This window comes from Neocloeon triangulifer, unplaced genomic scaffold (assembly GCF_031216515.1).
Source record: "Neocloeon triangulifer isolate White Clay Creek 2 clone unplaced genomic scaffold, ASM3121651v1 ptg000003l, whole genome shotgun sequence".
Lineage (NCBI taxonomy): Eukaryota > Metazoa > Arthropoda > Insecta > Ephemeroptera > Baetidae > Neocloeon > Neocloeon triangulifer.
The window spans coordinates 6,196,285-6,213,821 of record NW_026775546.1 but is presented as its reverse complement, the minus strand read 5'-3'; the positions used below and the strand labels follow the sequence as shown (position 1 = coordinate 6,213,821).

At 34.7% G+C, this 17,537-nt stretch overlaps 2 protein-coding genes across 2 annotated transcripts in view; one reads left to right on the top strand and one right to left on the bottom strand.

Moving 5' to 3' along the window:
* The window catches only part of LOC132205923 (ecdysone-induced protein 78C), an 89,323-nt gene that overhangs the window by 13,045 nt on the left and 58,741 nt on the right, over nt 1-17,537 (top strand). The window lies entirely within an intron of this gene.
* On the bottom strand, nt 1,979-2,532 carry LOC132192751 (uncharacterized). Its single transcript, XM_059612849.1, has 2 exons — nt 2,308-2,532; nt 1,979-2,239 (listed from the first exon to the last, which is right to left on the bottom strand). Exons 1-2 carry the CDS (start codon nt 2,515-2,517, stop codon nt 2,102-2,104), a joined length of 348 nt encoding a protein of 115 aa, XP_059468832.1. The 5' UTR covers nt 2,518-2,532; the 3' UTR covers nt 1,979-2,101.

Sequence of the window (17,537 nt, the reverse complement as noted above, 5' to 3'; positions counted from 1 at the left end):
TGGAAAAAATAGAAGAAAGGGTTTACAACCGTAGCAGATGTCTGCCAAAACGCCCAGCATTCAAAGAGACTCGGCTCTTCATGGAATTGCAAATAACGTTTTTCTTTGTATGAAGATATTATCAGAAATGATCAGAAAGAGAGTGATTGGGAAATTTATTCGCGTGTCATTTGTCCTTAAAAAACTGGACCAGCTCCATTTTTTATGACAAAACCTTTTTGCAAACTTCATAACTTCTAATCAAATCTTTATCCTTTACTTTAAATGTTTGTCTGAACCTTAATTAATTAATAATTCGAGAACTTTGAGCGTTTGTATAGAAGTCCACAAGAATCTCTTGTATTTATGCTGATGGTAGACATTTTTTTCATTTTGGCATATAAATGAGGGGTAGCACGGGACCGGAATTGATTTCTGCATAAAAAAGTGGCTTAATTATGATCAGAATTTTCCAAATTTTTAGGGGCTTGCTAGAGAAGTTAAATCTTTATTCTTTGTTGTTTATAAAAAACTTTAGTGTGTTGCTGGTTTCATTTGGATTTCAAATTGATATAAATAGGGCTGAGCGTTTTAGTCTATTTTTGAGGTCAAAATAGTCGACTTTTTTTAGTCGATTTTCGGCCTAAATTAAGTCGATTTTAGTCGATTTTCGAGCAAAAATAGTCTGTTTTAGTCGATTTTGAAAATTTAATAATTAAGGCAATAAGGTAAAAAAAAAATTTTTCAAAAAATTTGGCTAGAAATGATCCAAATGGTATGTCCGAAATTATTAGATGGTTGCTAAAAAACATTTTTTTTTCAGTCAAGACCGTCACAAGGGTGGGCCAGGGTTCCAGGGGTGTGGGGTAAAAAAAAATGTTTCAAAAAAGTTAGCTAGAAATGATCCAAATGGTCTGAAAAAGATTTTTAGATGGTTGTTAAAAAACATTTTTTTTTCAGTCAAGACCGTCGCAAGGGTGGGCCAGGGTTCAAGGGGTGTGGGGTAAAAAAAAAATGTTTCAAAAAAAGTTAGCTAGAAATGATCCAAATGGTCTGAAAAAGATTTTTAGATGGTTGCTAAAAAACATTTTTTTTCTGTCACGACTTCGTTGCAAGGGTGTGCCAGGGTTCCAGCCTCCAGGGGTGAGGGGTAGAAAAAAATTTTGTCAAAAAATATAGCTAGAAATGATCTAAATGATCTGTCCGAGATTTTTAGATGGTTGCCAAAAACCATTTTTTTTTTCACTTAGAGCTCAAATGCCTCAAATTTAAAAAAAAAATCGAGTCTTTTCTTTTCAGCTATTTTAGTCGGTTTTAGTCTGTTTTTAGTCGAAATAGTCGATTTTTGTCCATTTAGTCGATTTTAGTCGATTTTGACCCTAGCTTAATCGACTCGAAATTGCATGATTCGTGCTCATTTCATAACCCTAACATCCTGCGAAGATCAGAAAAAAATAGTTGATCGACTAAAACGCTCAGCCCTAGATATAAATCAATTTGCCCGATTTTAATTTTTCAATTGATATGAATCCATCTCGATTGTATGTGGAATTAGAAAGACAAAGGCTTAGGCAGAGAATTTCATTATAAAGTGCTTGTGAATGGGTGATATAATTGCTTGAAAAATTTAATCAGGCATTGGAAATAGGGAGTTTTAATAAATTTCCATTTTTTTATTTATTTCAATTCCTCCCGTGGACACAATAATATCTGGGGGTTTTCAAGTTACAGCAGATTGAAGGTCCGAATTGGGGGTAAATTTTCATATTTTCCTTTACCACTAGGCGGAAGCCAATTTTCTCTTTTGCTTGAATTCCCCCTTGAGTGTCATTTTTCAACTTTATATTATTGTAATGTCTGGATGCAAAATTTTAAAATTAATATATTAATATTGTCAACTGGATCAGGGTATGTATTATATTATGTAAATATAATTCTCTATGGCAAGGGCATAACAAGCATTTTTTTATGGTACAATTTTTCAAGTAAGAAAAAATAGTTTTGCAAGTTGTAAATCGAATTTATTAGATATGGTTTCCAATATTTTAAATAATTTAAATGAAGTTTATTCGTCTCCGTGAAATGGTGACTCCGTAATCGGAAGTCATCCGACTGATAATTCTTACTTCCCAGCACCTGTACCTGTAGGAGCAGAAGTCGGGCAGCATCCAGGCAAACACTTGCCGCATGAGAGGAAGCACATCCTGGCGACGACAGGGAATTTCAGGGGTTCCTGTCCGTTGCAGAGTCCATAGAAATCCTGGAATTTGTATTTTACCATATTAGAATAGTTGTGGGCACACAAATGATTCTTGAAGAATTGCTTACGGATTTGCAGCCACAACCAGGAGTTGATTGACGCAGGCCAACTTGGGGAGCTTCGACAGCATCCGAGATGGCGTTACTCAGAGCAAAGTCAGCAGGGGCGGCTTGAGCCAGGGCGACCATCATGAGGCCAATGAAAACTGCAGCGAAGTTCATGTTGCTTTTGGTTAGATCAGCTGGTGAACTGGATACTTTGGTTCTGACACTGTCCATTTTTATACCAACTCTGAGTTGTGCTGATTGTTATTTTTCTTAGATTTTGCGAAATGCTTGTAGTTTTAAAGGTGGCGATTTTTCATAAGATAGCTAGATTTCGCAAGATCAGCAAAGGTTTTTGACACAACCGCGTCACTATCTTACTTTACACTTACTGCACTCGCTTATGGTTGCGAGAATTGTTACGCCATCCCAGATTAAAATTATAATGAAATCTGAGGAATATATTTATCTTTATGCAATACCATGTCAATTGAATTTCCACAAAAAATGATGAATATTTTATTTGATTTTATTTATAATTAATGATCATTTATTTTTCTATGTCATAAACAAAATCTTAATTTTGAAAAGGGAGAAGGAAGTGTTTACAGCAAATAGTAGATTTCTGCTAAACGACATCAAACGAAACTTGTCTGACGCGGTAAACCCACACACAATTGAAAGAAAGAACAAAATTTTCCTTCTTCCGATTTTTTTTTTTTTTTTTTTTTTTTTTTTAATATTATATGAGGCATGAAGCATTTTTATACTAAATGTTAGAGAAGGGAGATGAGATGGGTTGTAATTTTATAACAAAATTTTAGCTAGACTGAGTTGTACCATTTTTCCAACCCCATTTAACGAGGAAAAATGTTACGGAAATTCTAGAGAAACCTCTGATTTATTCAGTCATATAATTCCACATCAAGTCATTCCTTTATTTCAGTCAGGAAAAGTTCATGAATTATCTAGATTTAGTTGTATTTTTTGTTAATTAAGTATTATTTTGAAACTTGATTGATGATTTCACTTATTTTTAAATGCATGTTAATCATGCTTGTGTATTCTTTGTTGGAGTTTTAGTGTGGGGTTTTACAAAGTTCGTGATGTTTTATTGATATTTCATCTTCAGGTTTCAAAATTCAGAAAAATCTGTTTTGTTTAATGGTTTTTAATGTTTTATTTATTTCTTTTCCTTGTTCAGTTCAATATTTGAGATATAGCAGACCAACTGTCAGTCTTTTATTAAGAAGTTTAGGACAATATTATTGAATAAAAATGCTAATTTTTGACCAAGCAACTTCCACAAAATTATTTTCAACGCTGGAAAATTGTTTAGAGCTGTAAATAAGTCAATAAGAATAAATTTTCACCCTTTTTTTAAGCTCCAGCTTCTCATCTTCTGAAAAAAAAAATAATAATAATGATAACAAACAGCAAATAATCTCCAACATCTGCCTTGCAGAAATAGATTTTTATTGTCATGGCGTTAAGGCAGGAAATTCATACAGAGTTGAGGGGCTCCCCTTTGCTTCCTTCTGACCGGGAAAAAGTGCCTTTTCCCTTCGTGAATGCGCTAGTAATCTCCTGGCTCTTTCTTCAGTTGGCACACAAAAGGGCCTTTGCAAGACGTGCCTCGTTGCCCAGATTACAGCTTAACTAACCTTTTTTACATCTACAGGCAGCAGCAGGGACTTCTTCTTTTCACAATATGCGTGGCTGCCTTTTCTGTCACATTGTAAACATGACCGATTGAATAGACGCACACACATGCGTTGCTTTTTGTGTCCACATCAAAGCGTGAAGAGCAGTGCATGTGAGCTCAATTTGGGCCAAACTGTCGACAAGGCCAAAATTTTAAGGAGTAAGAATCAAAATGTATTTTTTTTTTCTTTCTAATTTTTGTCCTTCTGCACTAAGTTTTATTTATCTCTTTATAATGAGTGCCACATTCTTGTAACTTTTTAAATCAAACATTAAATACTTTGTATTACATTTTTATAATAGTCGATTAACACAAATCTCAAAAAAATCAAATTAATTTTTTATCCATATATCAGATTCGCGGTTTTTATAAAAATGAAGTATGATGAGTATTCTGCAAAATAAGCTAATTTTACGCGTGATTTGACATTCACGTTATTAAAAATAATAATAATAATAAATAAAACAAAATGAAAGAGATTGCAGATGCCTTATTCTGAATTGTAGCTATGCCAATCGGTTTTGTTTCTATGTATTCCAAACCTTTTTCCAGCCCAAAGAACTAAATCTTCTATGATTTTATTTGCATTTTATTTGCCTTCCATCCAGGCGCACTAATCACTGTGCCACACAGTCGGTCACTTACAAATAATAATAAATAAAATTGAGCTTTTCATACAAAAAATTGTTAATTATTTCGGCTCAAAAATGTTATGTTCAACAAATAATTAAACAAATAAAACATAAATAACATAAAATAATTTTAATGTTCACGTGCAATTTAACTCGATCGACTATGCGTCTATGGTTTGCAGCATCCAGGCAAACACTTGCCGCAGCTTAAGAAGCACATCCTGGCAATGACAGGAAATTTGAGGGGTTCTTGACCGTTGCAAAAAGCATTGTAGATTGGCTCCTGAAATAATAATAATTGTATTAAAAAAGTGATGTCTTCATTTAACTCCTTTTTAATACATACCGGATCGCAAGTACCGCCACCTCCTCCTCCGCATCCCCGCAGACCAATTTCGACCTGCTCGACAGGAATGTCCTGGGCCAGTACATTCAGGGCCAGCAACAGCAGACTAGCGATCACAGCGGCCAATTTCATTTTGCCTTGGGTTTCCGCAAAATTCTATGGTATGAAAATATTTTTGGTTCGCATCTCTACTTTTATAGGAAGAGATAAGCACCCTTTGTTTATTTGTTTTCATGTCAAAATTTATTTTTAAAACGTGTTTAAAGTCCAAGTAGGATTTCCTGCTTTGGTTAACGTTTTCATACACAATAATGCAATCTTACTTGGCGCGCGGAGTTTCATCTAAAAGAGATTAATAGCATATTATTTGACCCTAAAATTAACAGAACCTCCCCCGTTGAAAGCCTTTGCGTTGTTATTTAATTCGCTTTTAATTAGGCTAGCGTCTAGTTCCTTTTGGAGGAAAACCATTTATGTTTTTTTCCTTTGGTCTGTACATAAAGCAAAGGAAAAGTTCTAAAGACCCAAAAAGTATCCTCTTCTTTCGGCCAACCCCTTTAATTTCCAAACTCTCCCAAAATAATCCTTGATGGCGCCGCCTCGCTATTAAAGCATTCTCGCGCCGAGTCTGATCTTTTTGCTTCGTGGGGTCAAATTTTACGCATCTGCATGAGTTAAAAATAAAAAAAGAAGATCTGAACATATAAATGGCAAAAATTTTTCATAGGCGCGTTTTTATAAATTAATCTTTAGTTTATAAATGAATTAATGGATAACCACATTTTAAGTTAAAATTTATTGAAAGTAGGGCAATTGAAATTTCGTTTTAAATAAATATAAATATAAGGATCAACTAATAGTTCACTGAAAGTATTGAAGTAACTGATCTTAATTTAAGTTTTGGCATATTTACCCTTTATTTAAAAGTGATTTTACTCAACTCTATCTTAAAACATGCATTTCCAAAAAACCCCATTCATTTTTTTTTTATCCAATTGAAAAAACCTATTATTTTTTATTTTTTAATATTTTTATTTTGAAAAATATGTATCTATACTTTAAAAACATTGACAAACTTTCAGGTTGGAATAAGGTATTTCCTAATATCCGACCCGCGTTATTCACGCTCGTTTGATAGAAATTTTTCTGACAACCAACAACAACTCGAGTCGTCAACAATGTTTATACCTGCACGCGCGTCAGGCCAATATAATGAAGAAGTGACCACAGAATCCTTTGATGTTATCAATTCACTCGCCTCACTCGGCATAACTGCAATCCGCAGCTGCAAGAAGACAGTATCACAATCGGATGCAGAGGCTTCTCTTCGCCAAACAAACAAAACAATCAATCACCCCTGTGCAATAACAAACAGAAAAAAATATCACACCGATCGTATATATTTTCCTGGAAGGCGATTGCGCCCCCTGATAAATTGCAACATATTTCCCTGCTGACGCCACGGCCGTCGGACAGCAAGTCGCCTCCTCAGGTGAAACGGTCAGGGCAAATAAAAAGGAGAGAAGTGACACCACCTCTAAAAAGATTTTCTTGTTGCCCGCATGATAAATTGCTTTTTCCCTTGAACGCACAAAAAAGAACAACACAGACCAAACCATTTCGGTTATTTTGTTTTCCTCTCTGATAAATATTTTTTCTATTCCAGAGAGGCTGATTTTTCGCGATTTATCGCGCAGGCGGTTCTTCTCTCTTGAATGTATTATTCAAAACGGCCACTTTATTGGCTTATTTATTCGCCTTTGTGCTCGGAAAGCGATAAATTGGCCCGGCCAAAAACAAAAACACAATGGCCCTCGACCGATTTTATTGAGCTCGCCCCACTCGCAGAGTGATCGGCGAATAATGCTAATAAATATTTATTGCCGAATGTATAAGACCGAAGAGCGAAACGTTGTGTCTACGCGAGCTTAGACTCGCCTTTTTCATAGAGATGAACTTTGTGATCGTCTGGCTCCCGAAATAGAAAAGTCGAGCCCGAGGAAAAAAACGCGTGCGCTGCCGAGAGAGATGCATTATAGCTTAGTCCACGATCAAATTTTTGTTCGCGCGAACTTTGGTCGCGCGACCACAAGTTCGCGCGAACTTTTTCGGCAGTCGCATGGAGCGTCCACGATCAGATTTTCTTCAGAATATTGCGCGCAGCTTTTAATTGGTTGTTGATTTTAAATAGTGACGCGTAAGTCTCGTGATGATTACAAAAACAAGCAACCTGAGAAATAAAATAACGGACCTTTTTTTTAAGAAATCAACAAAGAAATTTAGAAATTGAAAAAAATAATATTAATTTTCAAATTATTAATGTATTTTAATTTTTAGAATGTCTTTGTTTTGTTTTTCTTATATTATAAAAAAATGGCTCGCTAAAAGTTTGTCGGGGACCAAATTTTAGCTTGTTTCCAACTATTTCAATCTAATTTTTTTCAACAAACGAATTTTGAGCTTTTTATTTTGTATTTATTTTAATTTTTTCCATTGTTTAAAAAGACAATTGTTCGATACAAAAATTTAATTTGATTGAATTGTTGGACACAATGGCTAGAAATAATTTAAAAACAAAATAGAAGCACGGTTTTAGATCAGAATCTACAAAATTTTTCACACAGTTTATTTATTTATATAATTTTTTAATGTTCATGTCATGACTAGATAACTTTTAAAAAAATGATAATTTGCAGGGAAAAAAATATTTAATAATAAACGGACGGTTTTATATCAGTAAACAAATAGAACAAAACATTTTTATCGCGCGTGAGAATGATTTTTTCAAACCTGAGGTAGGTGAAATTTTAGATAGAAATATAATTCATGTAATTAATTTAAGTTAGAAAACATCCTTCTAGCTTTTCTATCCATTCATTGCGACAAACAATTTTTTTTCACGGAGTCAAAGATAGTTTTGAAAATAAAAACAATCCGTCGCCATGCAGTCGATGCCGTCGGTCGGCAGCAGAAGAAGAACCACTCCCACTTTCAGCGGCGCATGCGCGAGCTTTTTCGTTCATACGAATTCGCACGAGTTGAATCCAGTTCAACTCATACGAATTCGTAAAAAGTTTGTGCGACCACAAATTCGTTCTTACGAACTTGATCGTGGACGCTCAATGCTATTCCCATATGTTTAACTCGCGCGACTGCGACCAAAATCTGATCGTGGACTAAGCTTATGGGATCCCAGATTTGAATATAAACTCTTCCGAGCTCATGCTATTAGCTAGCTGACTGGGCGATAAAACACTGGAGATAAGTCGGAACCGTGGACTCAAATAGAAAAGGGGAAGATTAAGGTGAGAGACACAGCACTGGCAGGGGCGTATTTACGATCGTAACAATGTTTTAAATTATTTTGTTGAACAAACGTGGAAAATTAAAGTTTTTTCTCTTAAATGTTAAATTTAATGCTTTTATTGGAATATTAATAGTGTGTAGAAAGTTGGTTTTCTGTCCTAATTTTTGTATTTTTCTTCTTCAGGAATATAGAGACTATAATGTTTTGTATAAAATATTTTTCAAACAAGGACTGATCCTTCACTCCAATTCTACAATGTTTGGCAAACCAGTGTTTAATTTAAAAAAAATCAACAATTTCAAATGTGCGTAAATTATTTGTTTGATTAGCTTTTGTGTGTGCAAAAGTCATACATGAATCCAAATATTTCTGTGTAATTGTTGTGCCTTTTGAGTAATATTTTCTAAATTTGAAGACTGCGAAAAAAGTTTTCTAAAATTCATTTGATTTGAATCAATATGTTTTTATTTGAATCCAGGTACGCCCCTGCGTCCCAGGTACATTAAGGGTCCAAACCTCATACGTGGAAAATCCAAACACTGAGGACGGTCTGACGAGCATCCCGACTATTTCAGAGAGAGGCATTAACAAAATACATTGCGATATCTGTCTGGCGCGCACGGCAATAAAGTTAAGCGCAGTGAGTTGGAGGTCCCGGGTAAAAAAAAAAGAAATATGTGTCGCAACCGAAATTCCGTCGGGGTTGCCTCAAAGTTAAAAAAGAGCCACACACAAATATAATTAGTTAACAATCTATACAACTTCCCTGTGGAAATGCGACAATTCCATTTCCAGGAAAAGGCAGGGATGAGTCAAGCGTCCCTGTAGGTCACTCTCCTCCGGGACTACTTTGCCTTTGCAGTCGTCGAAATTTCGGGATAATAAATTGTCCTGCTCCTTTTGTCACACAAGGAAAGAAGGCACTGTTTGGGTGGGTGTGAGTTGTGTCTTTCGGCGCCACACACGCGCTTGTTTCGGGGAAAAATGCGGCGCGAATCGGCCACAAAGGGCATTCCAGGTCGGAATAATGAGTGCACACAGCGTTATTGTCCCCAACAAGGAAAGGAAAGGTGCTGCAAAGGCTTGGGAAATGAGAGTCAAACTTTTGTCTGAAGTGCAGAAAGCAACGGTGAAAAGAGTACTAGAAGTTTTCAATTTTTTATAGAACACAATTTAATATTTTAAAAGCTAAAAGGTACAAACATAAAGATTTAATTCGATCAGGATTAATGAGACGAGATTTTAAATAATTTTCAAAATCAATTAGATTTATTCATTCCTTAACTAACAATAAGAACTAAAGATTAACTTTCTTCATTCAGTAATAAAATTAAAGTTTTTTATTCGTATTTTTAGCTCATTGTATATCAATTTATATTTTTGAAATGGTCTTACACTTGAACATGGTGATTACAATTTTCAAAATTCGCAACACTATCCTCTGTTGTTGTAAGGAATTGAATGGCCTTTTAATTTTAAAGAAAAATTGTCTATTTAAATTTAAATCTTTTCGTTACAAGAAAAGAACTGAAGGGTGATCCTGGTATTTAAAATTTCTATGAATCACATTTTAAAACAATTTTATATTGTACTGAAAAAAATTGAGAAATTTTTATTTTCATGAATTTTTTCAGTCAGTCCAAAGAGATGCCTCACATGAAGTAACTTTTTTATATTGAATTGGAAACAACTGTTACTTTTATGTCAATATTTTGAAAATAGAATCTAATTTTTTCAATTTACTTGTATTTAGGAGCAAAATTTTAAGTTTAAGCTGAATCTGGAAAAATTTAACTGTTCTTTCTCAGAACATTTTTGTTTTTTTGGTGTGTTTGGAAATTATATTATATTTGTTTTTTCATTACACAACGGCACTGTTGACATACATTAAACAATAAAAGAAAATTGAATGGACGACAAGCGGTACAAGCAGCGAATATGTCATTAATTTTTTGCCTCGGCTTTTTCTCAATGCACCTTGTTAGTCGTTTTTCTCCTCGGCGTTGTGTTTTCGTGTTGAATAAAATGGGCATTATTTCCAATCATCGCTCGCTCCTAGGTGGCTCCTTTGTCGTGTGGAAATTGATCGGGCATGCTTCGCACCCGCCGCATTGTCTGCCGCTCGGAAAACGGCCAGGAATTTAATTTATCACCGCGTGATTTTCATGCATCGTACCGACGGAGATGAATAAAAACACGGGACGACGAGGCCTTTGTGTGCGCGTAATTTATCTAAAACAGCTACTTGGCGTGAATGCTGAATATTCCTCCGCCTTCATGCCTCATATTTTAGGGATTTCCTTCACATATACAAAATCACAGTGCCTTTCAAAAGTTTCCGAACTTCGAAGAAACTAAAAAATATATAAATAAATCCTTTAGGCTTTTCTGTACTCGTAAAAAATTCAATTGTATGCGTTCGTCGCGCGTGTATAAAATATTATATGATGTGTCCCTCTCTCGGTTAAATCCCTTGGCATATAAAAAATATCGGAGAGGAGTGCTCAGGGAAAATCCTTTTGTGCCGGTATGTGACACGGCGCACACCTGACGAAATCGACCATAGAAAAAAGCGCCCCCTCGTTTTTTTTGTCCACTTTTTAACGGGCGGATTTTCTGAAGCCTAAAATTGGAGGAAAAATTTCCGTCGGGTTATACGAGCTGCTATCAGATAAGGGATTAAAAAGTAATAAAAATCTTTTTAGTGCCAAATAGCAAAAGGACGCAGCCACGTAGAAAGGATGCAAGGCCAGATGTGCCTTATAAAGAAGTACTTTGAGGTTTATGGAATTCCTCATGGACGAGAATTTTATATGCGGCTTTTTTCAAGAGTTCGTGAATAAAAAGAAGTATTGAGCAAGCTGACACCCGGATCAAGGCGGGATTTAATTTTCCCTTCTTTCCTAGCAAACTCTCAAATCTCACCAGAGATTTACAAGAATTTTATTGCGTTTGATAATGAATTATTTAATCAATGCTTTTTCCTGATATTATGTACATTTTTTTTAGAATTTTTGAGTTTTCAAACATTTTATTTTGAAAATTTCAAATTATTTTTGGACCAATGACGGAAAGTGCCGAAAGCTATAAAATGAGTCTAGTAAATTGGCATTGTATTTTCTCCCTCTTGTAAGCTCACGACTTGGATAAGTCGCCAGAACAAGCGAGCTATCCCGAATGGGTATCAGGAGCAAATGCTGTTGCAGAAGGTCTCACAACGCGATCATCAGCCGCGCTGCCCACGCGACTTCACATGTGAAATTAAAGGATTTCTTGTTCAAAACCTATTAAAAAAAGTAAACGCTCCTATTTTACAATTATTCTTAATTTAATTGCAAAAGGAATCAAATTTAAATTCTTAAAAATAGCTCAAAATGATGTAATTCATACTTTTATTAATTTTTATATTATAATGAAATAAAAATTGGAATTGAACTCGTAAAATGTGAAAAGAAGTTAAATAAATGATTTATCCCCCGAAAAATAATTATAAGATTGGAGCTTGCATGTCGTCCGCAAGCTTAAAGGGCACAGGCTGATTAGAAACTTTTCTTGGCCCAACCAAAAACAAAAATTATTTTAATAACTCTTATAATTTATTTATAATATTCCTAATTTTGGTGCGCTCTGCTTAGTACGATTTAGATTGAAAAAATTAAGTTAAAAAATTAGCTCAGTTCAAACTTCAAACAAAATATAAAACTTTCATGAAAAAATAGGCAAGTTTAAAGCATTGGTAGAATCACCACCATTTATTAAAATTAAATAAATTTATAAAAATTTATGATCTTTGAATAAATATTAAAAAATTTCTCGTCTTGAAGAAAACTTGCAGGTCTACGAGTAAACGTTTATTTGCCCCGTTTTTAATGGTTGAGGAAGAATCTCTCTCTGCGCAATTAGGACGAGATCTCAACCCCTATGAAACGCGATGTAAGGAAAATAGTGGGCGTGTGAGAAGAGCTCTGGCTTGCGGCGTGGCTCATCCAAGACAGCATTAAGGGAAAATATGTATTATAAAGTACTTAGCAGGATGAAAAATTAGTGGGGGCATGCGAGGAGAGAAAAAACAACAGCGATCGTGGGATCGTCTGCGCGTCGAGAAATGACTCTCTCCGATATTTCGACCCGGCCGAGGCAAAAGACTCAAATTATTGTTTAATAGAAGGTTACGCTTCGAAAATGGGACTTCCTTCGATTATTCTGCGCCGCGATCGTTTAGCGCGAAAGGAAAGAAATAAGGAAAGCCTGCACGATTTATATATATATATAATTTTTTCCTTATTCTCTCGCGGCTGTTTATTTTTTTCCGTTTGTTTCTCACACTTTTCGTACAAATGTTTTCGACTTTGTTCGTTTTGAAGGGTGACTAATGACCGGATAAACGCGTAACTGGTATAAATATAAATTAGAATTAATACAATGCTCGTGCGAGCCAACCCCCTCTTTGCTTGTTACACATTTCACTTGGACATGATGAAAAGCAGGGCGTGTAATGCGAAACGCAGTTGAGAACAGGAAGGAGTGTATTTCGAGCTCAAGTTGTTTTAAATAAATGCAAAAGAGAATTCTGCCTTTCTTTATATTTACTGAATTAAAATTTATTTTATTTTATTTACTATACAAAAAAGAAAACTTAAAAGGGAATCTTTTAGTCAATTTTTAATTTGGCGAAGAATCGCAATTTTAAAAACTTTTAATTTTGCAATCATTATTATATTATTATGAAGTAATTACCATTAACTGCAGGAATATTCTTCATTAATGAATTATTTGTGCAGAATTAACTACATAATCTTAATTTAATTTAAAATTTTTAATTATTGACATTTTTAATTTAAAACTTGCGCTCATTCAATTAAATAATTTAAATAGTATTAATTTTTTTCCCGAATAAGGTATATTTAATTATTCTGTGATTTTCATTTTTGAAACTTAAAGGAATGTTGCAATAAATTGGATATCCAGCAACAAAAGGAAAAATAATCAGAGCTGAAAATTTTTTTTTAATAAACAGAAAATTTGAACAAGATCCACCGCCAAAATATTTAAAATTTAGATTGAAAAAATTGTGCAAAACTATGAACTTAAGTCCTCTTATAAAGAAAAAGCTCATCTTAGCATATCAGATTTCAGACCCAATTCCTCTCATCAGCTCCAGCCTCTATCTCTCTCCTAGTTTTCGTTTTATTATTTCTCTTTTTCAATTTCCCCTTTTCGCTCAGCGAGTGGCACACCACACGTGAGCGTCGCCTGAGAGGTTCCCATGGTGCATTTCATTATAATACACACATTTCGCTCTCGCATCCAGCATTATAATACAACCTACCTGAAAGCTGAGATGATTTCCCGGCCGACGAGCTGGAGAATCTCGGCACAGCAGCCGAAGAGGTTTTGTGTTGTTATTTCTGCCCGAGCAGCGTGTTTTACACAATAAATTTCAATTCAGTAGAAAAACCGGGAGGGTTGAGTTTCAAGACGCTGTTGCTGCATTTATTCGAATCAGCCTTTTGTGTGCGAGGGCGGAGTTGTGAGCGCCGGATTGCAGCGTAAAAAATTATTATAATATATACTTATAAAAAGTTGTTCCTCCTCCGTTGAAATTTCTCTTTTGCATTGTTAAAAATGTTTGAATGTTCGTTCAATTTTTAATGAACTTACAAAAATCTAAAAACCTTATCAATTTTTTAAATTAATCTATTGAATTTTTTAGATTGAATGCTGAAGGTGCTTGAAGAAATAAAAAAATAATTTGTTTGCACTCATGATCATCATAACAATGCTAAAAAGTGAAAATTTTATTTCTAAATTCTCAGAATTTTTTTATTTTTAGAAAATTCAGAACATATTAATGTCAATAAAAGAAAAATAGGTTATTAATTTTTAAGGTTTCAAACTGTAATGGATTCTCATTTTATTCTTCGCAGGTTTACTTTCCCTGGAGGCTTTCGATTTGCTCTTGATTGAAACAGAGTGTGACACTCTGCGCTCTTCATTGAAAAGCACTCACCCGGAGATTAGCAAGAGCAGGGCACGCTAATCTTCTCAGAAGTCCCGTGCACCAGCTCTCTTTTGTATTAGTTTCTGCGAGCAAATAACTTTTGATTCTCATGTTACACTTCTTTCAATTGGCGCGCGAATGGTTTGCTGAAGCCAATCAATTTCTAGCCGAGAGAGCTGCAGAGATTCGATTCTGTTGTGAAAGTTTGTGATATGCGCGCATAACGATGGACCGTGTCTCAATTTTTTAAGTTAATTGAATTCTGTTAGTGATAAATTGAAAAGCTTTTTATGCAGCTTTTGGAATTTTGAAACAAATAGGACTATAAATGGACTTAACTGGGGGAAATGTTTAGTTTTTGGTTATATTTGATCTATCCGGATCTATCTGAATTAATTTCTTTATTAATCTTTCTCAAGCACGTTTTTAAAAACTTTTGTCATTTTGTATAAAGTAATTTTATTTTAATGATTACAAAATACAATATCCTTCAATCATCTTCCAGTTGCCAGTCGCTTTCATAGATACTGAAATATTGACATTTAAATTTTTCATTATATTATGAAGAGGAAATTCCCTGTTCATAATTGTACTGTATAATATTAAATACATTAATTGAAATATAATTTTGTGCAGAAAATAATTTCACAAAATCCAAAATTTAATTTCAAAATAAATACATATTGACTATTTTGGAAATTTTCTATTACTTTTTTCATGTCACCAAACCACACAAATATTTCCTCAATTTTTGGTTGCACATTAAGGTTGCATTCCGATTTCTCTTTTTCAAACTTTGTTGTTCTCTCTTTAATTAGTGTTTAATGAGCTTGAATAATGGCATGCTAATGCATGCGGACCGACCCAGATGTTCTTGAAATTAACAAGTTATCGCCGGCAAGTTTGCGCAACAAAAAAGATGCAGTTATAATCCCGAATTGGACGCCATAAATCATCTCATGGTTCGCGCAATCTAATTTGGCTCGCAGCGTCGCAGCCTCTCTCGCTGATATGAAATTTATTGTTCAGGGCCGCGGCGTGGGCAGCAAAGCTTTTTTTTCGGCCGACCGTGATTATTTCGGAGCAAGTGCACAATAAGGAACTACAGTGGGTGCTCCTGGACCGGAAACGGGCGAATAATGAGCTCACGGGGGCGGACTCCAAATTAACGTAACTAGACTCGGCATTAGCGGCGTGACTGCAGTTTAATATAAAGGTTTATTATAAAAGTCCAGAGCGTTGAAAAATTGCTTTGGCCGCGTGGTCGCTGCACGGGCATTTAAAATTTTTGCCGCTCTGGTAGTTATTTTATGTGTAAGAATATAAAGGCAATTTTTATGTGATAATGAGCTAATTTGAATATGAATTGCCGACGCCATTGAGACGAATCAAGAGGACCAAAATCGATTTTTTACGTTGGCGGTAAATTGCATTTTTGCAGCTTTGCTCTAAAATTTAAAAAGAGGTTTCCTGTATCCATCAAAGTGGTTAATGAAGAAAAAAAAAATAGTTAGAAAATGAAGAGAAATGCAACTATTTTCAAAATGTATGCATTGATATAAATTCATTCATTCATCAATATCGAAACTAAATATTATTCAAAATCAATAATTTAATTTTGCAATCCTTTTAATGTGTTTTGATATTCTCAATTAGTAAAGATGCAAAAACCAAATATAATTTGAGTGAAAATAACAAGCCGATGGAATGAAGTGATAAACAGAATAATATGGTAATGAATGGGTGCTGCCCTTCGGCACAGTTCCTGTCATTTTCGTGCATTCGTCGAGCGTGGCGGCGGCGATTTGTGGCCACTGAGTGATTCTGGTCGGCCGCCGCAGCTGATAAGCGGCCATAAATAAATCTAATGCAAATCGCGCAATGCCAACTCGCTCGGAACAAAAACGCACCTGCCGCTGCTTCATTTTTTATTATTTTTTATTGTGTGTTAAAAAGCAAAGGAGGAAGCTTGTGCCGTCTGCTGTGCTGGTGGGTGCCCATGCACGAGAGAGAAATTGCTACCGAGATCCAGAACGACTCCTTGACTTGTTGTGAATAAAATGTTTTTCGAGGGCGGAAAACGCGCGGCGGCTGGTCAGTAAAGTAGCAGCCGATCATGCCGTATGGATATCTGATCGCGGCGTCCCACGCATCTCGTGTAATTTGCTGCCAAGTTGAACAGCTACTTGAGATTAATGTGAGCACCAAAAATAAATCATTGAATGCTGATTTCTCGAATTTAAATATAGAATTAAAATGTGAAATTTCGAATGAGTGTAAATTGAAATACAGTCTTCAGCTGTTTGTTTTTTTTTGTTTTTTTTTTTATTACAGAAAAAAACCTTTGAAAAAGCAATTTTAAACCAACCAATAGAGGAGGCAGGGCCGTTTTGTCAAAATCAAAGGTTCCAATTAACTTAAATTGACGCTTTATAATACAAATTAATACAGGAATTTTTCCAGATCACAATTCCTCTAGTGAACTGAACTTAACAATATTGTGCATTTTGCTTATACATGTTGTGACCTGACCTAGCTCCATTTAGGAGATTAAACTCACTCCATCAAAATTAAAAATAGTCGCATCTTCCACTAAATATCTTGGAAATAAATTGTAGCTTTAAATTATACTCTGAAAAATTAATATTCTAGTTTTGAACAGAATTGTAATATTTATGTTGAAAATTTCTTTAACGAATATTCAGTCAAATGGCAAATTATATTTTTAAATTAAGATATAATATTAAATTAAGATTAAATTAATTGATTTTTTAAAACAATCAATTTTCTTAAAACGCATTGATTGGAACTTGGATTTAACAAATGCAGGATGTTTTTAATTGATTTAAATCAATTTTGCTATCATTTAATTTATTAAATCAGTGATGAATTGATGATGCATTCAAATTTACGACTGATAACTATAATAGTTATTGAAAAATTGTTTTCAAACGTTAATATTCTCCTTCCCTCTCTCAATTGTTTGAAATCTCTCCCCAAAGTGCTTTTTGATATTGCACGCACCCCTTGAGGGACAGAGGAATGTGATGACTAATAATTTGATTCCCGAAGGGCCGTCGATTGGGAGATATACAGTGAACAAATTATTATTAACGACCACCTGACGCTTTTTCCTATCATCTATTCTGGCAGCCCAGGTGTGAAAACACGGGTTCACCTCTCTCTTTTTCTCTGGCCGCAGAAAATCGTTGGTGGAAAATAAAGGAACCTCTCGTGCACGTCTCTCCTCGTCTGCACATCAT

Coding starts and splice junctions, on each gene's coding strand:
- LOC132192751 (XM_059612849.1), bottom strand. CDS start 2,517: ATGGACAGTGTCAGAACCAAAGTATCCAGTTCACCAGCTGATCTAACC. Junction 2,240..2,307: donor CTGGTTGTGGCTGCAAATCC/GTAAGCAATTCT, acceptor TACAAATTCCAG/GATTTCTATGGACTCTGCAA.